General features: G+C 32.4%; 3 protein-coding genes across 5 annotated transcripts; 1 reads left to right on the top strand and 2 right to left on the bottom strand.

Moving 5' to 3' along the window:
- Positions 1 to 2,528: 2,528 nt before the first annotated feature.
- On the bottom strand, positions 2,529 to 5,348 carry LOC18605151 (omega-hydroxypalmitate O-feruloyl transferase). The gene is made up of 3 exons (XM_018116833.2): positions 5,002 to 5,348; positions 4,307 to 4,783; positions 2,529 to 3,813 (listed from the first exon to the last, which is right to left on the bottom strand). Exons 2-3 carry the CDS (start codon positions 4,745 to 4,747, stop codon positions 2,953 to 2,955), a joined length of 1,302 nt encoding a protein of 433 aa, XP_017972322.1. The 5' UTR covers positions 4,748 to 4,783; positions 5,002 to 5,348; the 3' UTR covers positions 2,529 to 2,952.
- A 1,866-nt stretch (positions 5,349 to 7,214) lies between these two features.
- On the bottom strand, positions 7,215 to 13,162 carry LOC18605150 (DEK domain-containing chromatin associated protein). Of its 2 annotated transcripts, none has more exons than XM_007037991.3 (11): positions 12,288 to 13,162; positions 12,163 to 12,196; positions 11,262 to 11,341; positions 11,122 to 11,181; positions 10,842 to 10,955; positions 10,677 to 10,757; positions 10,507 to 10,578; positions 8,102 to 8,621; positions 7,822 to 7,919; positions 7,702 to 7,732; positions 7,215 to 7,623 (listed from the first exon to the last, which is right to left on the bottom strand). In XM_007037991.3, the coding sequence occupies exons 1-11, from the start codon at positions 12,792 to 12,794 to the stop codon at positions 7,454 to 7,456; spliced, it is 1,767 nt and encodes a 588-aa protein (XP_007038053.3). In that variant the 5' UTR covers positions 12,795 to 13,162; the 3' UTR covers positions 7,215 to 7,453. The 2 variants fall into 2 exon arrangements, with proteins under 2 accessions (XP_007038053.3, XP_007038056.3); XM_007037994.3 differs by having other exon boundaries at positions 10,842 to 10,952.
- Positions 13,163 to 21,171: 8,009 nt separating this feature from the next.
- On the top strand, positions 21,172 to 24,003 carry LOC18605149 (large ribosomal subunit protein eL8y). Of its 2 annotated transcripts, XM_007037990.3 has the most exons (7): positions 21,172 to 21,288; positions 21,886 to 21,933; positions 22,026 to 22,227; positions 22,955 to 23,124; positions 23,234 to 23,362; positions 23,448 to 23,540; positions 23,628 to 24,003. In XM_007037990.3, exons 1-7 carry the CDS (start codon positions 21,286 to 21,288, stop codon positions 23,757 to 23,759), a joined length of 777 nt encoding a protein of 258 aa, XP_007038052.1. In that variant the 5' UTR covers positions 21,172 to 21,285; the 3' UTR covers positions 23,760 to 24,003. The 2 variants fall into 2 exon arrangements, with proteins under 2 accessions (XP_007038052.1, XP_088661008.1); XM_088804882.1 differs by lacking the exon at positions 21,172 to 21,288 and having other exon boundaries at positions 21,880 to 21,933.
- The last annotated feature ends 1,724 nt before the right edge of the window (positions 24,004 to 25,727 follow it).

Here is a 25,727-nt window from a genome sequence, read left to right as displayed (position 1 = left end):
AATACTTATTATAAATCATAAATGAAGCTTTATAGCTCATGAAGATAATAGTATAATAAAATTCTTGCATATTTTTTGGAGGAACTATGAAGTTAAAAGAAGAAATAGCAAATGATAGAAGAAAAATCCAAGGGTGGATATTATGAATTGGAAAAAAAAAATTAGAAAGTGATAAAAATTTGAGATTTATTAAATATATAATTAAAGAAGTGAAAGAATATGTTAGTTGATTAATTATTTTTTTACTTTTACATATTTTTAATAGAAAATGAGATGAATAGTTTAGAATTAATACCGATGTGAAAGGGAGAAAAAATAAATATTTATTAAGTATAACAGAATAAGTAAATATTTTATTAATTATTTTAATTTTTATATATTTTAATATTATTATTATAAAAATATAAGATCTTTTCAAATTTGAGACCTAAGCGACTGGCTTGGGTGGCTTAGCCAAGGGCCAGTCCTGATTGTCATTGTATTGTACAGGAAAACTTGGACATCCTTAAAGGGTGCCAAAACTTCTTTGGACTCGAAAGAGTTGAAAAACAAGGACAATAATGTTAGCGATGGCCATGGGTAGTAATGCAGGGGAAGATTAGGAATGAGCGGTGATCGAGGTTGAGACTTAATATAAGTTCTATTCAAAAGGGGAGGTTGCGTGCTTCAAGTGTGGATCTTTTCAAAGTGTCCCTTGCACATGTAGTTTTCGTTATCTCATTTTTGTCTGTTATTTAATTGTAACAATAAATTCATTTTTATTTTTTTTATTAAGAGTAGTTATGACATAAATAACGTTTAAATTTAAAACTGAAAAGTGCCTTCTTCTTCCGTCATCTTTGAAAATTGTCACCACAAAACTAGCTTAATTTTATAAAATCAAAAGTCAGTTTTCTTGATATTCTACTTATAACAGTCATTCTTAATACAGGATTGTGCAAAACACATAGAATAATAATATCATTCCACGACATATATATATATATATATATATATATATATGATATTATCTCAACATTTTATTCACCTCATTGATAATATACAAAAATGTTATAGACAATAAATTCTAAGAATACAATAAAGTCCAATCATTAATTGTATTTTGAATGGACAAAACTAATTTATTGAATATTCACTAGTATATAATAAAATTATCAAACTTTTATAATATTTTTTTTAATAAAATAGTATAGAAAAAACTCTAAAAAATATGGAAAAATAAAATATTGTTCATTATATTTTTGTATATTATTTTGAACCAAAGGAGTCTCTATTTAAAACAATTAATGTCAGTTTCTTTGTTTGTATAAATAAGACTGTTAGCACAATTAATAGTTAATAAACAACCATTTAATTCAACTCTACCTCATAAGTATTTTTATTAAATAATAATATATTATTATTTTAATTAAATTTGAAAATCAATCAGAACTTGAAAAGCCTGGCCATGATTCAAATTGTATATTATTCCACTTTAATCTAACTATTAAACATTTATACTCTTCTTTATTTAATATTTTTTTATTTTTTAAAATATGAAATTATGTCCCATCAATTATTATTATTAAAAATATCCAACGTCTTCTTTCCCATCAACAGTCGCACGTGCCATCCTTTAGGAACAGGGTAATGTGGCAGCTGCGGACCGGAGGTCGCTTTTTGTGGATACTGCAATTACTTGAGTTGAAGAAAATAAGGCGTATCCGTCTTCTGCCATGATTGAACGCGGTCGGGCTGATCATGGCGGGATCACATAAAACTGGGTAATGTAATTGTGACACTGACACATAGCAGTCGCAGGTCCTTCTGAACCTTCGAATACGTGGTGTTCGTGTATTCTTCTGCAGCTTTTATAAAGCAGTTCGCATTAGTTGGCAGTAAAATCAAATTCAAGAAGGTGGGGTTTGCCCGCTCTGTACCCTCCTTGTAACTGGCATGTTTCTTCAACTTTTATGGCTGGTGGCCCTGCCCTTTTGCGGGTACTGAATGTGTTGGAGTCCACATTTCACGCTCTGCAAAACGAGGAGGATTGGAGATATCTATTACATCACCAATAAATTCATTTAATTTATGGGATTGCCTTCTTTTTTGTGTAAGAAAAGGAGAAAAGACGTGTTTGATTTTTCATGACAATTATTAATAGCTTGCTACCCACCTCGCTCAATGATTGATACCTGGCAGAGTTTATGGATGGAGGAAAAGGTGTTTGAAAAGGATTAATTGATCTATCCCAATGAGAAATGTGAGGTTTAAGGCTTCAAACATTTGCTTTCAATATTATTTTTACCTTCAGGTCACATGAACATATGTATGCTTAAATGATTAGGCATTTTTTATGTGCAAATTTACTTCTTCTTTTTTATCGCCTGATTGGAAATAAGGCAATTCAAAACCAGAAGTGAAATTCTAGCACATGAACATGGATTAATCAACAGAATTAGGAAGCAATTGGAGAAAATATATGCTCCTAGAGACTGCATTTTCTCATAGTTCAATCACAAAGCTAATTTTCTTTGACACCATGTAAGTTTTTATGTCGAAGGCCTCTTCAGGCTTTCTAATTATTCCAATATAGTATTAATTCTTACTTTTGATATGCGAACATGACTGAAAGAAACAATACAGACGCCCATTTAAGTGAGAACTGCACAGCACATAACCTATATGACTCAGACTCTAGCTGATCTGAGGTTATTTTTGTTCTTGAATTTAGGAAGACTACTGGCATAAAGCCTTAGAAACGAATGCAAGTATACATCTGGACACAGAGTTGCAACCTCATGGTCTTAATGTTCGTAGCAGCAAAACCCATCCTCCAGTTAGGAAATGAACTATTATGGTACTTGCTTCTTCACCAACACTAAATTCCCCTGACATTAAGTCAAAGCATCAACAAAAGAACCTGGAAAATATGTCTTATCTGTACTAGAACAGAACAAATCCTCTGACTGCTTAAATCTGCATTAGTTCTTCAAAGATATTCATTGCAGAAGCTGGCAACCCCAAAAGCAAATTAATGCTTTTCTTGTCTTTCTGACTAGGCAGGAAAAGAATAACTGGCTTTTCTGGCAAAGCTACTGGCCCCGATGATATAGCTTCTCCCCACCCAAAGTCTATTGAGTAGAAAGATAGCTTAGCCCAAGTTGTAAGCAGAACAGTTCCAGCCAAAGAAGGCCTTGCTCTTGTTACTTCAAAATAGTCAATGGCCGATCGCATATAGCTGTCTGTAGCCAATCCAACCGCCTGTTGAATTAATCCCACCGCGAAGGACAACGGCTTCTCAATTAACTCGCCAGCAGTAGCTATTGAGTTCGTTAACACAATCCCGTTACCAGCATAGCCTTGAGGTAATGGAGGGATAAATCTTTTCCGTCCATCAACAGCAAAGAGAAGCTTAGTCAGTTGCTCGGGAAGCAAGTTTAATGCTTGGCACCGAGCTCTCCAGACAAAGCCTGCTAGGACTTCAAATGTGGTGCACTGGGATACAACTCCATCTTCCGTGGCTTTTTCCTTGAGCTGTCTGAGCTTATCTGGGTCAAAAAGGAATGACCTATAGAGCATTTCTTCTCCTTCATAGAGTTTGCTTGTGTTTGATATATCTTCAATCTCATCGAATTCGTGGTGTGAAAATTCCATTTTAGGTGGGATGCGGGCTTTAAGTATGCCTCTATCTAAAAATGGAGGGATCTTTAAGGGCAAGCCTCTGGCAACTTCACCCCACCCGTTCATAAATTCCATAGCACTAATTCCATCCAGCATACAATGGTTCATGCTCATCCCAATAGCAAATCCTCCACACTTGAATTTAGTCACCTGGAAAGGCAAGATTATGACCACTTACTTTTCTTGAAAGAATGGTACCAGTTTTATTGGGAAAAAGAAGGATATAAAAGTTCAAATAGCAGTAGCTTTTCTATAGTCTGGAGAACGCAGGAAGGTTTGAGTATAAAAAAAAGAAATAAACAGAGCATGCAATTAAAGAACTCAAAGAGAAGCACTTGGTCTTAACTCAAACGGTGCTAAAATAAAAACAATAAATAAATAACTAAAAAAAAGATACTTTCAACAACTACTTAAGACAAAAGAGTCCAGAACCAAATGGATGTTGAAAGTACTATTCAATCGATCAGCTTCTGTCTTTGTCCCTCTTCATTTCCCTACTTCTTCCAATACTTAAAGGCACTTCAGATGAGACAAAGCACAGCACACACCACTATTAAAATTAATAAGTTTTCCATACCAAGCCAAAGGATTACTCGGACATGCAAGATAAACAACAAACAGAAGAGTCGGGGACTATTCAAACCTGAATCACCAAAAGAGGTATCTCAAGTAAATTTTGAGCACCAGGAATCTCATAAACCAACTTTCCAAGAGTAGCAGGATCAGGCTTTGTTATGTCTCCAATCTCCTCTAGTCCACAATTAGCTTCAGCCTCAACGAAGACAGCACCCTCCTCAGTGCAGTCCACTATGAGCTTTCCTTCCGAACTGATTGTTAGCCGCCCAGCAAGTGGATAATGGTAAACAAGGATCTTTGACAGCCCGTTCTTTACTACTTCCACAGCATCCTCATTTCCTTTGGACTCAGACCTAAAGAAGTAAATAGTACGAATGATCACTGCAATGTTTTGGTCAAGGTTTGAGAGGTAGTAGAGACCCTTCTCTGTCTCTTCTGCTGGAAGAACCCGACTTGGTTCTCCTTGCTTAACGCTAAATTCAAAGGTACCATTGCTAACATCCGCCATTTGAATATGCTCCTCAGAAACCAAACCTAATCACAACTGAAAGAAACCTGATGTTGTCATAAAAGTTAAGCAAAAAATAAATAAAAAGAACTGTCACATGTTGCCCTTCTAGTTGTATCGTTGCTTGCAATCAAGTGGGACATGAATGGCTTAAAAAGCTTCTTGTGTTTATGACAGAAATCACAGAACAAACAGACCATGAGCAATTTAGTTGATATATTGAGTTAGAATCAAATTAATTACTGAAAACATACCTGAGAACCGAAATTAAGGACTATGAAGCAGTAATGCAACTGATATTTGCATGTTCCTTTGCTTTGCAGCAGAAGTTATATAGGAAAAGCGTGAGCAGACGATGTTGACAAAATCTTACAATATGAAAGGGACGGTTGCTAATGGCAGTGGAGAAATGGTTCATGCGAGTCAAGACCCTAGAATTGAAGAAACTCATCAAAAGAGAGAACGACAGAAAGATATATATATCCCTTGATTCCATTTTAGGACTTGGAACTTTTGTACAGACCGAACTAAGGACATTTGAGATGTGGTAGGCCACTGGTCCATATACCAAAACATTACCAGGCAGGAAGTCTGGCGTGAGAGGGAAGAGAGACCACGGGGTTGGTTGGTTTTGTTGGCTTCCATTAGTAGGTCACTTGATGAAATTTTATCACTGAATTTACATCTTGATCTAACTAAAGTTTAAGAGTAAAAATCACACGCCGCTTTCCTTAATTTTCTGCTCGACTCTATACTTTATTGCAAACCAAGAGATACGCGTTACGATCATGATCAGACTAAGGGATTTCAGTGCGTATTATAGCCAATAAACCATAATACACGAAAACCTCCATCCTTTACCCAAGCCGCCCTTCCAAAATCATCAATAATGCATGTTTCCTTGATGATTAGCCTTTCCCATATAATAAAGCTTCAAAAACAAATGCACCGATTTAATCAAAGTTGACCATGAATAATCTGAGGAGGGGCAAGTATCATCAAAAGGTTATATCTTTGCATCTGCTTGTCAAGAAATGGCATGTGGAGAACGTATGTTCTAGCTTGCAAGAAACAGAATTTTATGTGACGCTTATCCCTTGGATTTGCTTGCGTCGCACAGAATCGATTAATCTAATACTGGAAACAAATTTTAAATGCTTGTTAGTTCAAATACTTCAATCAGAACTTTTAGGTAGAAAAGTTTCATAATCTTTAATCAAACTCTTCTCCTGTTTAACAAGTATTTTTTAAGCAGAAAAGGCCAAGTCAAAAGGACTACGGTGCATGCCTCTTGAGAAAATTCAATCCTTAAATTGCAGCAAGCAAACTTTTACTAAAAAACAATTAATGGTCACTAGGAGAAACTTGGAAATCTTAATTAGAATTAAGTATATATTTTGATCGGACCAAATTAGCCTGCCAACTTTGGGTATCAAATTGAGGAGAAATTGAAAATTATAACATTCAGAAAGACTCTGTCCTCTCGCGAAACAGGTAAGGAGCACAGAAGAGTAAGCTTTGCAGGGATGAACAGGTCAGACAATACAGACATGCAATGCACAAGTTCAGTATATAATAAAACTGCCTCCATTAATTTTAATGACCTTTCAAACAGCTTGTTCGGACGAAAACGCCAACACCCAATCTCACAACCGACATCATCAATAATTGTGAAATAATTTTGCAAAAGGCATATCCCCTTCGGGCCTATAACAGCATCATAACTAAATCTCCAAGTATATATGATAAATCACTGTACATCTCTTGATAGGCAACAGCAAACATGAGATCTTTCTTGTAGCTAAATCTGTTGCTCCAATCTTTTGTCACGAGCTGCCGGCTGCTGAAGATGACACCGCTTTTTCCATTCCGTGTCAAATTGGCATTACTCTTATTGGTTATCAACATGACACTATTCAATTGCTGCTGGAGAATTTTATGCTACAATCCTCTCTTTGTTAGTCTTCACCATTGTTTGTCACTAGTTGAACTGAAATTAGAGAAGAGTTGGAAGGATTCGCTTTCCACTAAAGAATGCCAATTTGGGGAATTGATTGCACTGCTTCTTGCGTTTTTCCCCGCCATAATGCAGCTAGCGAAAGCAGAGATCCTCTGCTAGGAATTGTAGTAAGAGTTATGAGAAACGGTTGCCCTTGCTCTGAGTTAACATGGATGATTAATCATGATATACGAGGAATATATTTAGAGCATCAATGCTTCGATGAGTCGCAGTGGATCAATGCTGGGATCCTCTTGGAACGCAGCCATGGCATCTGGGTCGAGGAAGAACGTAAATGCTTGCACTTATTTCTGATTAAAACAAAATTGATTCATCCAAAAAGTCTGACAAATCTTGTAAGCTGCACCAAATTTACTACAAGAATAGCATTCACTGGTCAATTGTAACTAAACAGTTAAATACAGCTTAAAAATATTTCAACAAAAAAAGTAAATCTAGAAAGGGAGATGAAGCCAGAAAACAAAAAACTAAAAAAATGTAAATTGAGGCCAGGCCAGGCCAGTAACAAGGTACTACAAAAGAGTCACTAACTCATATGGTACAATCCCACCTATTGAACATCTAAAATGACTACTCCAATTTATAATTTCTGAGAATTACAAATGAGATCCCACAAAGGGAGATAAATTACCGATGGCTGCACATATCTCACATGTTCTACATGGTCATATAATTCCTTAAGTGAACTAATCATCATCATCCCCATCCCCATCTTTACCAGCTTCACCACCTGTATCAGCATTCTCCTCACTTTCCTCCCCTTCCTCATCCTCATCGGACATGTTATTTATCACATCAGTAATAATATCCTTCACCTCAGCTTTCCTGTGCATCAAATCCAGATCAAAGTGCGTACCTGACATAAACCAAATCTCACAATTAGTCAAATCTAAATATCAAATATTCTAACTTAAATAACTAGAGGTAATCATACCAAGTTGCCGAAGAATATCAGATAATGTTGCCTGCATCACAAACAGAAAAAAATTTTAGCACTATAGTATTCATTTTCATCATTTCCATCTCCAACATATGGATAAAAGACAGTACTTACAGTGTTGAAGTCCACTTCTTTTAGAATATCTACCACCACATCATGAATCTCTTCTCTGCTAGGCTCTGCTTTAGGCTTCTTGGCACTTTTGCCTTTACCTGTAATAGCAAATACTCAACACGTGAGCATCAAAATCAATCAACACAAGAAACCACATAAAATATGCCTAGCCTAGAAACTCTTTTCATACTATCCACACAAACAAATCCAAATTTAAGAGACATCTTCCAAACAAGCTTGAGTAGACATGCACAACAATAGCATAGATAGGGAAATCTACCTTGAGTCTTGGCAGAAACCTTTGCAGGTGACTTGTTTGTTCGCTTCCTGCCAGCAACCTTGTCCTTGGTGAAAAAACTTCCATCCTTCGAGCTTTCCTTTTCAACTTTCTGTTTTTTTGACACAGAACCCTTTGATTTGGAGCCAGAAGTCCCATCAACATCACTAGAAACTTGTTTTGCAGTTGATCCAGAAGATCTTTTGCTAGGTTTTGAAGGACTTTTCACAGATTTTGCAGGTGTAACCTTCCTTCCAGATGTAGATTTATCCTTGCCTTTTGATTCTGGACTCTCCTTTGCAATCTTTTTTGAAGTGCTTTTGTTGGTGGACTTCTTGGGTTCATCTTCTTCCTCTGATTTAGTATCTTCATCATCACTCTCTTCTTTTGGTATAGTGTCAGCATTGTCTTCATGAGAATCACCCTTAGTGTCAGGAGATTCAACTTTATCATCATCCTCATCTTCTTCCTCAGCTTTGGGTGAATGCTTACGCTTTTCCCCACCTTGGCTTGTTCTTCGCTTCTGTAGAGCGAAATTGGAAACAAAATAACAACTCAAGCATCAAGCACTCTCAGCCACCAAAAATGTCATACAGACTAAACATAGATAGATACAAGGAAACAGACACAATGGAAAGAAAGTTATCATTCTCTCACACTGCAGTTGCCATCCACATTATCTGCAAACACATCCTTATTTTAGACAGATATGTGAGACTGCAATCAAAATTCCCCCAACAAAAACCAAATTAAGAATTTACTAAAACTACATTGATGAACAATACAGGTTGGGAACTTGGATAGTCGAAAGACCAACGGGATATAAAACCTCAAACTATTTGGCTGTAGCAAACACAAACACGCAACAATAAACAAAACCCTTATTTGGTCGTTATTTCTACTTGCATTATGATTTCTTAAAAGTTTCTACAAGCAAACCTTCCATTCCAAATTGAATGTTCAATTTCCAAATGGCACAAAGTTTCTAAAAGCAAAACAAATACTCCTTCCATTCCAAATTGAATGTCCACTTTCAAAAACAAGGACATTGACAATGACTCTAGAGATAAACAGAAACAAAGGAAAACAACAAGCCAATCAAACAAATTTTACGAAAGCCATGTAAACAGCTTCAGTATTCTCTTCAAAGTAGTTTCAAAACTTATGACAAAGAACTGATATAATGTGAAAATGCCATCTTTGTTGTTCCCCAATTGCTGTGACTAATCAGTTATCCTAAAGTATCCATGTCAGACGCATACACAATAATGGACTTCAGTATTATGTGCTAACCCTCCAAACATAGAAGAAACTTTGAAAAAACTAAACACGCTTCTCTTGGACACTTACAAGTGCCAACATCATGCTCAAAGCGCAATCATCATAGTTAATTCTTATCAAAGTGAAATTCTGACCACAAACCTTAGAAAGATTATCATTAACAAATAGTATAATTCAGGAGAAAAAGATGCTGCAGAGAAACTAATCACAATAACTAAAAGCCAAAGATAACACTTGCTGGGTACCAACAAAAACACATAGGAACCACAATCCATTTGAGATAACTCATGAAACATCATGTGAATGAATAAGGCATCTTTTGTACTGAATCCACAAATATTCAAGGAAAAATTTATATAAAAAAATCTCTTAAACTTGCAAATAAACCACCAAAATTTTTTCTAAACTGGTTAAAATGGGATATGGAAGGATCAAAAATATAGTAGCATGGAATAAGCACAAAACCAAAATGACATATTGACAACCTTCATGAATAAATCACAGAAAAAATTCTCCATAACCGGACAAAATCAGAAATCAATACATGATATAGAATGGGTATCACAACTCTATTAATAATACAAAACAAAGAAATAAAACATAGACGATACATACTCAGGGACCACTAAGTAGTGGCATGATAAACAAGACTAAATTGGAATGCAAATTCAAGTCTTGAGAGCACCAACTTTGATCAGCCTAAATCAATTAATGACCCTTATGAAACTTCATTCTAATTGACAAAACAACCAATTTTATCAACTTTAATATAGCAATAACAAATGATCAGTTTGATCATATCACATTAGCCTATTCTATAAAGAACCTTATAGGTGAGAACAGCACTTTAGCACCCCAAGCATAAATCATTTGTAGTTATGGCTAACAAACACCAACATTAACCACATCACACTGATCAAAAGAATTTACTCAACCACTGAAGAGGAGGCAAAAATCATACACAATAAACAAATTTAAACAAAGATAAGATGGAATCAACAAAATTAAAAATACAAAATTGCAGTACAATACATTCAGAAACAAGTACTAGTCGATGATGAAGATGCATAACAAGTAGACAACAAAAAAATACATATCAATATGGAACACCAACAAAGAAGACAAACCTTGGCTGATGTATCTGATGCTTCCCCTGAACTGATGTTTCTACTTGGTGTAGCTTTACGCTTTTTACCTTTCTGAAACAAGATGAATAAGAATTCCATTCACTCTCACCCTGACAGTTAACATGCCAAATATTCCTTAACATGTAAAAGATTATGAAATAACATAGCACCTGTTCCTTGTCAGCCAGTAGAACATCAGTTGTAGCATGGGGAGATTCCAGAAATTCCAACAATTTGGCAGAGACTTCCTCCTGAAAAAACAAATGAGTTATTTTCCAAATAAACAAGTAAAATTACTACTCAAACAACATTAAAAGTATATATTTCTTACTGACCTTTTTTACAGTGGCCCTCGTTATTGGAATATTCAGCAAATCACAGAAATCAACCAATTTTTCCTTAACACATTTGTCAAGTTTTTCCTTTACTTTGGATTTTTGTTTTTCCTGCTGAAAAGATGAGACAATGGGCATTAAGAAGGTCTCACTTAATGAATAATAGCTTACACACAAAGTCAAGCATCATCTTCAATTAATCCTACTTTTACTAAATGCAATAAGGGAACCACCCAGATCAGCAACAGAAAAAAAATGAATATTAGATCAAAGAAAATACCTCATTCTCAGCCCAAACAAAACCTGAAAACTGGCCAATGTTTCTCTTCAAACCGTGAGGCTGTAAAATTTTTTAATATAAGTATACAATTAGCACATAAAAAAGAATAATGAAACAACAAGACAAGATAACTTGATTACCTTTGCTTTCTTTCCAAAAAGTATCATATGAAGCATCTGCAGATTGTCATCAGGTTTTCTCTTCGACAACTTGAAAGCCACTGAAACAGTTTACAATATCAGAGAAAAAATAGGCCAGACTCTGCAATAACAACAAAGTTGAACAAACACAAACAAGACTATATTAAATAAAATGCCATCACAACAGGACTAAAATCTGTTTGTCATCCGAGACAATCTTGAGGGTCAAATACCAGATGAAAACTGCAAGAGGTAAGCAGTAAGGACTAAATGTTAAAATATTCAACTACTACCATATTTTCTATTAACTTCACAAGCAATTCAAGCATGTATAAAACTCCAACTAAGCACCGCAATCCATAACGAAATTATTGGTATCAACTCCTGATACCCAGAAAATAAGAACCAAGAAAAATAATTGCAAGCATCATCAGCAAGTTGGAATACACTATCATAAAAGTTCAAAAAACCTCACAGCCATCCTATGTTTACAAAATTTTAAAAGTTCAGCGTTTCACCCAACATTTCCTCCATTTCAATCTCCTAATAGTACTTATCCAAGCTCAAAGACAGTCAAAATGGCCAAATTGCACATAGCAACAGTGTAATTGTAGTTTTATACTGGCAAGAATGCTATTATTCACATCAGTATTGAGAGACTTTATGGAGACTGATCTTTCCAATGCATAATAACAGAGTGTTAAATTGCTTATAGCATTCAACAAAACGTTTACCCAACAAATGGTGTAAAGTACTGAATTTAACCAAGTTCCAACTTGTACTATATTTATCACCTTGACTATATTACATTACAAGTCATCCGTAATTGAATAAAGAATACAAGCACTATCAAATTCCATGAACCTTAATAAAAACATTTAAGATAGAAAAAGATCCTTACCATTTGGAATATCTTTAAGCTGTGTACCGCGACCCTGAAGCAACACATAATTAAAAAAATTCAAAACACAGAAACAAGAAAATGGAGAAAAAAACTAATAAAACCTTAACCAAAAAAAAAAATACCTTTTCAATTGACAAAGGTTTGCCAGATGAAGACCTGGCAACGGAAGGAGCTGAATATCTCTCCACCACTTTCCTTTCCCTCGTGGGCCTATCACTACTCGGCGTCACAGGCTCTTTCTTCTCGGCCGATTCCTGACTCGCTTTTTTGTTTTCAGACGATTCTCGACTCGGTTTCTTAGACACAGTTGGCTCCTTCCTGGAGCTTCGCTTTCGACTACTCCCTTTCGATTTCTTACTCCCTTCCTCTTCTTTCTCTTCTTCCTCCTTAGTCTCCTCAGCTTTCTCTACTTTCTCCTCTTTTTTCTCTTCCTCTTTTTCCTCCTGTTTTTCTCCCTCTTTGTCGTCAAGTTCCTTCTTTTCCTCACTTTCCCGAGAAACTTGTTTGTCGAAAACCTCCTTGCTTTCCTCCTGTTTCTCTTTGTCTTCTTTAACCTCCTCTTTAGCGTTAACCGGAGCAGCCTCCTCCTCCTCCTCTGGTTTCTTCTCTTCTAGGGTTTCCGTCGCCATAGAAACCACCAATCAAACAGCAAAAATCAGTTTTTGCCCTAAAACCCTAAAATTGAAAGGAACCCTAGAAGATCGAGAGAGTTGAGAGTAGAGTAGAGAGTAGGAGAGTCGCTCTGGTGCAGTGCAATGAAAAAAAACACGGCTTTGATGTTTTGACTTTTTTGGGGGGAGAGAGAGATTGGAATTGGGGAATTTGGGGGGCAAATTTGAGATAAGCAAAACTTTTCTTAGGGCGCGGGAGCCAGGGAGGGAGGGGAGAAGAAGGGGGAGGAAAGAGCGGGCAACAAAAAAAATTTTTGGGGGAGAGCGGGATTTGTTTTTTCTTTTTTCTTTTACCATGCCATTTGCATCGCGGCAAAACCTGAAATTTTGTGGAGCCAAAAACGAATCCGCATTTTTATGATTTCCCTTGCTGCTGCGACTACCTACATTCACCCACTTGCTGTGCCTGCTGTACACTTGACACCTGTCACTTTTTGTATTCTTTTACCCCATACGCAGTAGAGTAAAACTGTAAAAAGTAAAAACAGACAATTAATTTCCTTTTCTGTAAACACACCCCATTCGTTGTCCAGACTTTTGCAAATCGTTTAGCTTATGTGATCAACTTACAAATCCTTTCGCAAATCTTTTTTGGTATGCTACAGTCTACAAAGCGTAAAGCACCTTCATGTCTTGGTGCTTAGCGTATTCAAAAATTCAAAGATGGATACATAGGAAAAGCTGTATACTTATAAACTGTTTGGCTTAGTTTTTTTTAATTTAAAAATTATTATAAAATTCTTATAAAAAATAATAATATTTAAAATTAAATTAAAATTATTTAATAAAATAAATTATATAAATTTTAATTTTAATTAAAATTAACATAACGACATATTTGGCATTAACCATTCCCCTTTTATTTCTTTCACATTTTTATTCCCTTGTTTGGCAGCATTTTACCTAAAAAAACGCTTAACCATTCCCCTCCCTCCCCCCATTATTAGCCATTCCATGGCTGATGGAATAGGGGAAAAATATAATTAGATGAAAATATCCCTATTTAATATATTTTCTTTTTTTTTTCTCTTTTATTGATGTTTAATAAAAATAATAATTAAAAGATTAAAAAATGAAAAGTTCAAATAGAGAAAATTATTCAAATAATTAAAATAAAAATTTATATAACTAATTTAATATAAATTATTTAATAATTTAACAATAAATTATTGGTATTTAATGAGAATATAAATTAAAAGATTAAGACATGAAAAATAAAAATAGAGAAAAATGATTCAAATAATTAAAATTAAAAATTATATAACTAATTTTAAATTAAATTATTCAATAATTTAATATTAAATTAAAATATTAATAATTTAAGAATAAATTATTGATGTTTAATAAAAATAGAATTTATTTTTATTTTTTATGAAAATTAATTTTGTTACAATAAATGGTAGTTTTGTCATTTTATCATTTATTCCTTGATTATTCTAAAGTTATGCGTACTAACCAAACATTAGAATAAGTAATAATAATAATTACTACTCTATTCCATTCTATTAATCAATTTACCTAATAATAATTCTATTATATCCCTTATTTATTATATTCCTACATAATAAACTAAAGTAGAATAAATTTGCTTCAAGTTTATGTATAATTTTTTATATTAAAATCAAAAAGTCTTTTTTTTATATGAAAACATAACGAACTTTCAAACTTTATATAGTAATAATAATAATATTATATTTTTATTGATCTAGCAAGCAATTGAACCACAATATTTCAATTCTCAAAGAAAAAAGTGAAAAAATAAAACAATATGTTTGACAATAAAATGTTTTTTGGTAAAAAAGATAAAAAAAATCTTAAAATAATACATGAATGCAACTTTAAATTTTAAATATTATTTTTTAAATTTTTATAAAAATAAAAAAATCACATATTTTATTATTTTATTATTGATTTTTCTATTTTTTTCTTTTTTAGAAATCTTTTTTAAAAGGTGTCAAGAAAGGAGAAATCGTAATTTGCGTTTTTATGATTTGTAAAGGGAAAAAGAAGGAGATCAATTTAGATAGGGAATAATATTTTTTAAAAAACTGTCGTATTTAAAATAAAAAGAAAAAATTATCTCTTTTTTTAAGAGTTCTTTTAAAAAAATCTTGATTTTTAAAAAATATTGTTTTTTCAAAAATTTCACGATATCTTGTTTGATCTACTTTTTATTTTTAAAATATAAATAAATTGAGAAAAAAATCAGGTCAAATAGGCGGCGCTTAACAGAAAATTGGCTCCGGCTTGTCAAGCTGGATTGTGGGTTCTGGACCTGACCATTACGACATTTAATCTGAACCTAGAAAGCCTCTTGTCCTCGACACAACCCAACTCTATTCAAGTTGGGTCTTGGGTCCAAGCTTTCTTTTCCACTTTTTAAACAATTTAATTGAAATACTTCAAAAATTAAAAATCTCTTTTTATATTTTCAAACTCAAATTGACTATTTGTATATTTTAAAATTTTCATTTAAGATCGCTAAGTAATCATATAATACTTAAATATTTTTTTATGTAAAACATTGCAGTGAAAAATATAATTTTTTTGTTATTTTCTATTATCAGACTTCATGTCAACTCACAAATTAAATTTTTAATATTTATTATATATTACGATTTCAAAAACAAAAAAAAAATTCCATTGACACGTGACAATCACGTCACAAGCTTCGACTTATTCTCCCCTACTTATGAATATAATATTGACAAATAATATTATAAGAACCTGGTAGCTGTTGCCCACTCATTCACTCTCTCCATCTCCTTTTTGAATTGGAATGTGGAAGAATGACATTGTGACCGTTTAATCGCCCATTATGTATATAATATTGACATATATAAAATCCAAAGTTTTATTCCAAAAGCATCAATACATCACTTTTAAGTAATGTAAATAAATTAAATTAACTTAAAAAAAGTTGATGATAGTTGCAAGATAAGATAGACTTGTAGCTCTCCCAAAAGGATTAAGATATAATATCTACAAAAAAATTTAAATTATTTTAAAAATTTTAAATAAATTTTTGTTATTTTATTATATTTAAAAAATCATATATTTTTATTTTGAGTCAAATAAACCCTTATGACTAATAGTTGATTTAGTCAAAATATCATACATCATTTTTATACAATATTGTGTATTAATATGTCATATTTGATGATTACGTAATATGATGACATTATTATATAACATTTTCACCTTTCACATCAGCATCATGTGAATATGAAATGATAAATAATATTTTAATTTATAACAAGTAATATTTTAATTAATAATAATTAATCAACTATTAATTATAATAGTTTATTTAACTCAAAATAAAATATAAAATTTTAATTAAATGTAATTAAAGAATAAATTTTATTAAATAATTTTTTAAAAATTAACATTGTGCCATCAAAAGCTCAATCAACATATGTTAAAAATTGTCTCAAGACGAAGACAATTGCGAGATAATTGAAAGCCAGAGGTGTTGACACATGGTGCTACAATTGTTAACTAAGAGCTGTTCACCCACATCCAGGGTCCGTTGAACAAACTCACTGATGTCATGCCTTGCAGCTTCACTAACAGTGGATTAGACCCAACCCAAGCTACAACCCTTGGAAACTCACAAGAAGCCCAAAACCATGAATAGAAAAGGACAACTGCCACCCCATATTTCTAAGATGGATTTTGTCTCATTTTTCTATCTTTTTTGGTCTATTTTTCTTCTTTTTGATTCTCGCTCATTTGTATATAGCCTCTGTAACTTTCTCTCATTTCCATAGTAATGGGTGCTGACACGTGGTGCTGTGTTGTTGAGAGTAATGGGTTTTGAGACATGGTGTTCTGATTTTTTTCTTGACTAAGAGTTGTATTGGGATCGAGTTTTGCCCCATTTTTCTATCATTTTTTATCTTTTTTCTTTAGTATTCTCCTTCTCTTTTATTTCTCTACCCCCTTTGTTTATAACTTCTGCAACTTTCTATCATTTCTTTGTGTTTCTTTCACTTGTTGTTTTCTCTCTTCTTTCTACTATTTTCTTCATGTTTTCTCTCCTTTTTTTTTCTTAAGATTTATTTGATAATGACTCTTTTTTTAATTTCTTTTATTTTTGTCTGTGGGTTCTCAGCTTTTTTTTTCCATTGATAGTGTTTTTTTCCCCAATGCTAGGTTTGATTTTTACCTTGTATTTTCATTTATTGTTTCGTTTTTCTATCTTTGATATTGGGTTTGTTTTACTCTCCAGGTACAAAACAGTTTTCGAGATTTGCATGGTGAAGAGTAAGGCTAAAAGTTGAGATTTTTCATTTTTTATTTTTCATGTTCCATTTTTATTTTTTTTACCATTAGACATTAATTATCATGCCCAGGTGCTTTATGTTTGGCTTTTGATTGATTCAAGTTTTCAATCATGTAAAAATCTTTTATTTTTTTAATATTTTAATGTTTTATTGGCAATGACTTTATTTATAAATTATTTTCTAATGTTACATGAATTCATCATGGGTTCTCAAAAGAAAGGATGAAATTTTAACAAACACTATATAATAGAAAACACAATATGAGTAATGGAAAAGTTCAATTATCCTTATGCAGGGGATGCCATAAAATTTATATTTATATTTCATTTATTTTGTTTTTTTTTCAATTTTACTGTTTTTTTCAGAGATCTACGATGCTATTATAAAGGATTTTTTAAATTACAAAATTACATAGTAGTTGATTTTCATAAAAAAAAAATGTTGTAACCATAGGATTACAATGTGCTTGAAGGTGGATGTATCTTAGTTATGAGGATAGTATCACGAATATTTCATATTTGAGGAAAACTAACATTTTGTGAAAGATGAGACACTTTTATTTATTTAATAGTGTTGTTTTGTCTTAATAGTGAATATTATATAAATTTATTTTCATTTTTATCTTTGATGTAGAGTTTCACGTAACTTCTTTTTAATTTCTTTAAACAATCTACAAGAATATCATTAACTTCAATTTTTTTATACGATTGTTTATCAAATTTTACACACTCGCTACGAAGTACGGGTCTTTTTTTGGTTCCTATAAAGATACACTTAATTGAATTTTTTAATTTATTGAAGTATTGTTGCATTTAAAATCCAATATCATTCTCATTTTCTTTCAAACTTTGTCTTTATGAAACTTGAGTTAGCGATATTTGAACGTGTGCGTGCATACATACATATACACACACATATATAAGTAAAAAAATTTAGACATAGTACCTGCAAAAGTCTTAAAATATTAAAAAATTTCAAGTAAACTTTTTTTTTATTATTATATTCAATCAAATTCTTATACTTTTATTTTAAGTCAAATAAGCTTTATGACTAATGGTTGATTAACTATTATTAGTTAAAATGTCATTTATCATTTTATATAATGTGACGTTAGTGTAGTATATTGACAAGTAATAATAAATGATGATGTGTCATGCTAATGTAGTATGATGTCATTACCATGTGATATTTTTATCCATCACATAATCAATGCCACAAAAACATAAAATGACAAGTGATTAATGATAATTAGTTAACTATTAATCATACAGGCATATATGACTTAAAATAAATGTATAAAGGTTTGATTGAACATAATTAAAAAATAAAGGTTTATTTGATTTTTTTAAATAATTTAGAAACTTTTTCAAGTATTATACCAACAATTAAATAAGTATCATATTATTAAAATATTTGTTTACTTAAATATAAGAATCATCTGTAGTAAATCTACCATTCTTGTGATACTAGATTGATTTATGATAGATGTGTCATAATTGAAATCCAATTGTTACTTGATATTTGAATTCACAAAAAGTAAGCAAAATAAAACACATGATAACAATGTTAATACTAGTGTCAGTTGAGATGTTGAACATCATGATTTCAAAATATCCAAAGTTGAATGATGGATATCAACACGAGTTTGTAGTTAAATATTCAAAAACAAAAGTGAAACATAAAAAATATAAGATTTTAAGTTTATTAGTATAATATTTTTAATTACTCGAACAAATTGAATTGGTTAAGTACTTTGTCAAAATCTCTTGTCACTCAATATCATATGATGTTGACATGATATGTTGATATATTGTAATTTACGATGATGTAACATGTTAATATGATATGATAATTTGATCATATGATATTTTTTACCTTTAATGTCAGTGCAATGAAAGCATAAAATGACAAGTTGTATATTTTTATTAATGGTAATTAGTCAATAATTAATCATAAAAACATATTTAATCTAAAATAAGAATATAAATATTTAATTAAATGCAATAAAAGAATAATAATTTATTTATATTTTCCTAAATAATTCATAAGCTTTTCGAGCATTATGCTAAGAAAATTTTGATATTAATACTGAACAAGTATGACTAAAGCATTTTCTTATCATTAAGATGTATCATAAGCATAAACGGTATTATAAGAACAAAATGGAAGTTTGGGGTAAAAGGATTGGAATCTTGCTATCATCATCAACTTGGAACCAAAATAATTTTCCGCTGCATCCTTATAATGAACCAAAACCATACTTTAGAATCTAGAATTAAAGTATTATATATTGTTTGGGACAAGTAACAATAATACTTTTACTTTTTATTATTAATTTTACTTTTATAGTATTTTTTTATTAAAAAAACTAATATAAAAGAGGTTAATATATTTATAATGTGTTTGGTTCGTGGAATAGAATAAAGTAGAAATGAAACTAATCATTTAATGGGAACATAATAAGAGATTAATAGCTATTATGTAGTTTTTTTTTTTTTGAAAAATCAACTATTATGTAGTTTGGTTGATAGGAATGAAATATGATAAGAATTATAATTATAAATTATTTAAATGTTTAGTTGGTAGGAATTAAAACATTAATATCATTATTTATTTTATTCTTTATTTTTAAAATGTTTAAAATTTAAATTTAAAATATTAATTTTTTATAGCTTATAATTAAAACTCAAACCTTTTTATTTTAAATTCATTTTATTTTCTTTCTTTTTGTTTGTTGACCATTGGAGATGTGAGCGGCATAAAGGAACGCCGATATGTGCTCATTGTGGTTGGATCTGATTAGAAAACGTCGAATTTAGCATTTTCACAGTCGAATCTGATGCTTTTACCCCCTGATTTGGCTAAGGAGCGTATATGGCCATAACAGCATGATTCCACTTGTCACTGCCACCGTTCTTTGCAGTGGAGGAAATTTAGTGAGAGAAAGAGAGAGGTAGTTGGATAAGAAGAGTAAGAAATTAAGAAAAATGAATAAATTGTATTATTATTATTATTATTTTTAAATTTATGAAAGACATTTTTATTTATTAACATTTGTAATCTATTCCTTAACTTTCAAAATGACTATCATTGACAATGATCATTCCTCGTAATCAAATAAAGTTTTAAAGAATGATTAGGAATAAAGGGAATGGAACTAAGCATGTTGTTAGTATCATTAGCTATCCAAATAAAACTCAATCTAGGATCTTAACATTGTGGGTGAAGGTCAGAAAATAATTTTTATTCATTAAAACAACTAATCACGTGCAAGCTTAAACCGCTAAAGGATTAAAAACAATACAAGTTTACGTATTTTTTTATATTTAAACAGTATGGAGACATGTAATATCCTAGCAAGATTGGGAAAAATAACAAACACAAAATTATTATTTCATGAAAACCTAATAATTCAATGGTATATTGTTTGAAAAAGTTTTTGTACTATTTAAAAAATTTTTATTTTTTATTGAGTTTAATAAACTATTTGTCTTTTTATTTTAAGCAAATAAACTTTTATAATTAATCATTGACTAATTGTCATTGATAAAAATGTCACTTATTATTTTATATTCACGTAGCGTTGATTTAGAATATAAAAAATACCATATAATCATATCATCACGTTATATCAGCATACCATGTCATCTTTTATTATGACACTGTTAGAATATCACGTCAGCGTCACGTGATATAAAATGACAAGTGACATTTTAATTAATAAAAATTAGTCAATTATTAATCATAAGGGTTTATTTAGTTTAAAATAAAATATAAATATTTAATTGAATGTAATAAAAGACTAAGAGTTTAGTCAAATTTTTTAAAATATTTTTAGGAGCTTCTTTAGATGTTATGAATAATTTAAAACATATAAAAATTTTTAAATATGCATGAAAATTCATGGAGTAAAAACGATTTAGTGAAGAACTGGGCCCCCAAACTGGAGGTAAAGCCCAACTGTATCTTGCTCAGTGGTCAAGCCCAAGCAGCGCAAATGCCCGTAAACGATAAGAAAAAGGGCCAGCAATATATACCTACCCACTCTCTTATATAAACCCTAGTTGTTGCGCCTTAGCTTCTTCGTTTTTCCTAGGGTTTTCCTCCGCCGTTTCTCAGTTAACAACAAAGCTTGGAAGAAGCTTCAGGAGGCGCAGAAAATGGTACATCGGAAAACCCCATTCCAGATTTTCTTCTTCTCTTGATGTGTATCTAGGCAGTTGTCTCCTGTCAAACTGTCCCTAAAACTGGTCTTCCAGATCACTTAACTTTTTGTTTGTGTTATTTGTGTCCTTTGTAGTTTACTTGGTTTAGTTGGATTAATATTGTATGAAATCTAGCTAGAGAATTAGAACCTGAGAAACTTTGCTAGATGATATTTGTAAATTACTAGGCAAAAAATGATTTATTTTGTCAGGATCCCTTTCAGTAGAAATGATCAGATACATGGCGGTTATTGTCATAATGTAGTGAAAAGTGATTACATTGAAAGATTATCATAATTTTTAGTTTAGCTAAAAGAACTAATGTTTGTGTTGCTCAAAGAGTTTTAAAGAAGTTTTGGGACTTTTGGTCCTTCGAAGGAAATTGTCCCTGTAGATAACGAGTTCCCAAAATAGAAAAGGAGACGTTGATTTGTTAGAGTCTCATATATTTAGTGACTAGTGATTTAACTTTAGTGTAAACCTAGTGACTGGATTGATGGAATTGTTTACAAGGGTTCATCTTTTTGTTTTTTATTCACTTTTTGTTCAATGCAGGGCCCAAAGAGAGGTGGAAAGGTGGCTGCACCAGCCAAGAAGAAACAAGTAATTTTCATTACTTTCTTAATCACCTGAACCCATCAAATAAGTTTATTGTGGTCTCACTATCTGTTTATCCTTTTGATTTTGGAAATTAGGAGAAGGTTGCCAATCCATTGTTTGAGAAGCGTCCAAAGCAGTTTGGTATTGGGGGGGCTTTACCTCCTAAGAAGGATCTGCACCGATTTGTGAAGTGGCCTAAGGTTGTTCGCATTCAAAGGAAGAAGAGGATCCTTAAGCAGAGGTTGAAGGTCCCACCAGCTTTGAACCAGTTTACCAAGACCCTTGATAAGAACCTTGGTATGCGTTGAAATCTTTACATACTTGTTTCTACTTATGTATTGAGGATTCACAAAATTTATTTTGGGCAAATTATAAATTTCTCAAGGGTTATTTTGTCTACCCTTTGACTAGTGGTTGTTGTTTTGGTTAAATAGCACATTGTGTGAGAGAATGGAATCTATCAGATTTCTATATTTCCATTTTCGTGTGTGTTCCTGTTAACTTAGCATAGGTGTTTGCTGTATGATTATGACTGAGGAATTGAATTTTTTAATCGAATATGCTACTGTAAATGTATAATATGTTTTCTGTTCTTTCTCCTATTAATTAGTCTAGTTGACAATAGAAAAGGAATAATTGTAATTGTGAACATGGGGCACTGCTAAAAGAATTGCCACATTGAAGACATGGTAAAGTTGACTTGCTGAAGTTTGTAGTTGGTCGTGGGAGATGAGGTAATTATGTAACCTATAATTTTGATTGTTCAAGTGTTGTGTCAACCCAAAATATTAAAGAAAGGGGTTTTGACTGCGTAATGGTTTGTCCAAATTATGTTCTAATTCTATCACTTCAATGGTTTTATACAGCGGCATTTGTTGTCATATCTTGTGGTATCCTGCATTCCTTGTTATTTTTGTAGTGTCTTCCATCTTTGTTTTATTCGTTCCACCTCTCTTGCTTCAAAACTCCATTTCCGTTCATAGTAATTGGAATTACAACTTGGTTATTTAATTTCCTATTGCAGCAACAAGTCTGTTCAAGTTGCTCCTCAAGTACAGGCCAGAGGACAAGGCAGCCAAGAAGGAACGTCTCCTTAAAAAGGCCCAGGCTGAGGCTGAAGGAAAAGCGCCTGAGTCGAAGAAACCAATTGTTGTGAAATATGGACTTAATCATGTTACCTACCTTATTGAGCAGGTTGCCTTTCAGATTCTCCAGATTCATCAGTTTAGCCGGTGTGGTTCTGTGCATTATGTTTATTGGAAAGTTGTTAAAAGTAATGGGTTTTTTACAATGTCTGCTGCAGAACAAGGCACAATTAGTTGTTATTGCTCATGATGTGGATCCCATAGAGTTGGTAGTGTGGCTCCCTGCTTTGTGCAGAAAGATGGAGGTCCCTTACTGCATTGTCAAGGGGAAATCACGTTTAGGATCGGTAGTTGTCTTTCAGATATTTGTGCTTTTCTGCCAATTATAGAGTTAAGCAAGAAGGTTACTTATTGGTGTTTACACTACTGCAGATTGTCCACAAGAAAACTGCTGCTGTCTTGTGCTTGACCACAGTTAAGAATGAGGATAAGTTGGAGTTCAGCAAAATCCTTGAGGCCATCAAGGTAAAGATTACATCTGCAATTTTTTTTTTTGTAATTAATTTCTGTCAAAATAATACATCATATGATTAACTTAAACTTGTGTCGCAGGCTAACTTCAATGATAAGTATGATGAGTACAGGAAGAAGTGGGGAGGTGGTATTATGGGCTCCAAGTCGCAGGCCAGAACCAAGGCAAAGGAGAAGCTTCTTGCAAAGGAAGCTGCACAGAGGATGACTTAGGAGAACCATTGTTTCCTTCCAGAGGCACCTTTAGTTGTGGTTTTTTTGTTATATTTTCTTGTTTGATTAAAATTGTCCTGTGTAGTCAGCTGCAAAAACTTTTGACTCGTTTCACTATTTTCTAGAGGAATATTTATATCTTTTCCAGTTGAACTTTTAAAGTACTACCTCGTAGCTGCTGTCTGTGGTGAAATTTTGTGTCTTTGTAATGAATTTATATCAATGATGAGCGTCATTTTTACTACTGACGATTAAAGATAGATTACATAGTTACTGCCTTGTGGTTGGTTGAATAAACAATTTCTACTTTTACAGCGGAATGGAAATATCTATTTCCCTTATTTTTAAATTTTTACTAATAATTTGTATGCTTCAGGAATTGCCGTTCCTTGGAATGGTTATTTTTGAAGAAATCCAAAAGTACTATTAAGTTCGATTTATGAAATGAAATAGTATAGGAATTGTAATTATAACTCAGATAAATTTTTAATACATAAATATTTATTAATAAATATATGTACGATTTATTTAAATATTTATATTTTAAAGGTTTTTTTAATTTAATTCTATTCAATTTAGTTTTTATGCTATAGATTTTTATTCAATTTAATTTATATGATGTCAATGTTTTTTTTGAAAGTTTTTTTTACACCAAAAGTGTCATGTAAGCGTCACGAAAGTGTCAACTCATTCCATGACGGCTTAAATTAGAAAAATTTTAAAATTAAAGAATTAAATTATCTTAATTTTAAATATATAAATTAAATTGAATAAAATGTATGAATATAGAAATTTAATGAGTTGATGGGAATTTAGACCGCCGAATAATCCCAGGCTGAATTGAAAGCTTCTTTCATCTTGTGTGTTGTCTTTCATATTCATCAAAATAGTCAGGCATATGGAATGCAATTTTTAACGAACAGTTCTTCTCACTGAATAAGAGCAGGCCAATGTTTTCCACCCTCCCACACGTCAAAAGATATAATCCTTTTTCATTCTACAGTATTATTTAATTTCTTGTTGAACTAATCTTCAATAAATGGCGACATTGAAAATGAAGCGCAACCTTTTTAGCAGTCGAAAGAAAGAATGGAAAGAAGTTACCTTAATCTTATTGCCATGAGACTGCTTCTTGAATACTTTTTTCTCTGTTCCCTCATTTACTTCCGTCAACCATGATCACCAAAATTTTCAAATCAACAATGCAGTTCATGCTGTCAATTTCAAAATTATTACCTTTTGTATAACTCATTAGCATCAAATCAGATCTTGAATGATCTCTTAAATCATGCCAGAAACACCTCCTGCCCTTTATAAACAGAAACCACGCGCTAAACCTTTTCCCCTTTCCACCCTTCAACCACACACTCCTTCGATCATCTTTTTTTGTTTTTTTTGCACTCGCATTAGGCATGGCCATGGCATCTCCAAATGAGAGCCCAAAACGAGGCTGCCCTTGTCCTGGCGATAACCTAGCAGGCCCTGATCGACTCCGAAGCCCGAGGTTTGCTTTCAATGTCCCTCCCTCTTCACCAACCTTCCACTACCAGGACCGGCCACTTACTCCCCCACCCATGTTTCGAAATGCAGTGCTGGGAGAGCATCGAAGGCGACATTTCCAGAATAATAATTACACCGCAAACAGCAGCACCACCACTACTTCTTCCCATCCAAAAGTCCAAATTTGTTTGATTGGTGCCGTTATGTTTTTCTCCATTCTTACCGTCATTGGTATCCCAATCATGCTGTTCTATGTTTTTGGACCACATTCTCCTTCCTTCTCTGTTGAACAAGTTTTCTTTTACTACCCTATCTTTTACAGCTCCCCTACAAGGTTCTCGTCTTTGTTTAATATCACCATGAAAGTGAACAATCCCGCCAGGCACATCGGTCTTTTCTATGAACATGATAACTCCATTGTTGCTAGTTATTATGGCATTCGCTTGTGCAGCGGTGAGATTCCACCTT

This window comes from Theobroma cacao, chromosome 3 (assembly GCF_053813885.1).
Source record: "Theobroma cacao isolate CCN51 chromosome 3, ASM5381388v1, whole genome shotgun sequence".
Classification (NCBI taxonomy): domain Eukaryota; kingdom Viridiplantae; phylum Streptophyta; class Magnoliopsida; order Malvales; family Malvaceae; genus Theobroma; species Theobroma cacao.
Note: the sequence above shows the minus strand (reverse complement) of the source record. Positions and strands in the feature narration are given on the sequence as shown.

What these genes read in the sequence shown, in the direction of transcription:
- LOC18605151 (XM_018116833.2), bottom strand. Translation starts at nt 4,747, where the DNA reads ATGGCGGATGTTAGCAATGGTACCTTTGAATTTAGCGTTAAGCAAGGA. An exon ending in TACCTCTTTTGGTGATTCAG is followed by an intron (nt 3,814 to 4,306) that starts GTTTGAATAGTC and finishes TTGCCTTTCCAG; the next exon opens with GTGACTAAATTCAAGTGTGG.
- LOC18605150 (XM_007037991.3), bottom strand. Translation starts at nt 12,794, where the DNA reads ATGGCGACGGAAACCCTAGAAGAGAAGAAACCAGAGGAGGAGGAGGAG. An exon ending in GCTTAAAGATATTCCAAATG is followed by an intron (nt 11,342 to 12,162) that starts GTAAGGATCTTT and finishes AAACTGTTTCAG; the next exon opens with TGGCTTTCAAGTTGTCGAAG. An exon ending in TACTGGCTGACAAGGAACAG is followed by an intron (nt 10,579 to 10,676) that starts GTGCTATGTTAT and finishes ATCTTGTTTCAG; the next exon opens with AAAGGTAAAAAGCGTAAAGC.
- LOC18605149 (XM_088804882.1), top strand. Translation starts at nt 21,880, where the DNA reads ATGCAGGGCCCAAAGAGAGGTGGAAAGGTGGCTGCACCAGCCAAGAAG. An exon ending in GACCCTTGATAAGAACCTTG is followed by an intron (nt 22,228 to 22,954) that starts GTATGCGTTGAA and finishes TTCCTATTGCAG; the next exon opens with CAACAAGTCTGTTCAAGTTG. An exon ending in GGAAATCACGTTTAGGATCG is followed by an intron (nt 23,363 to 23,447) that starts GTAGTTGTCTTT and finishes ACACTACTGCAG; the next exon opens with ATTGTCCACAAGAAAACTGC.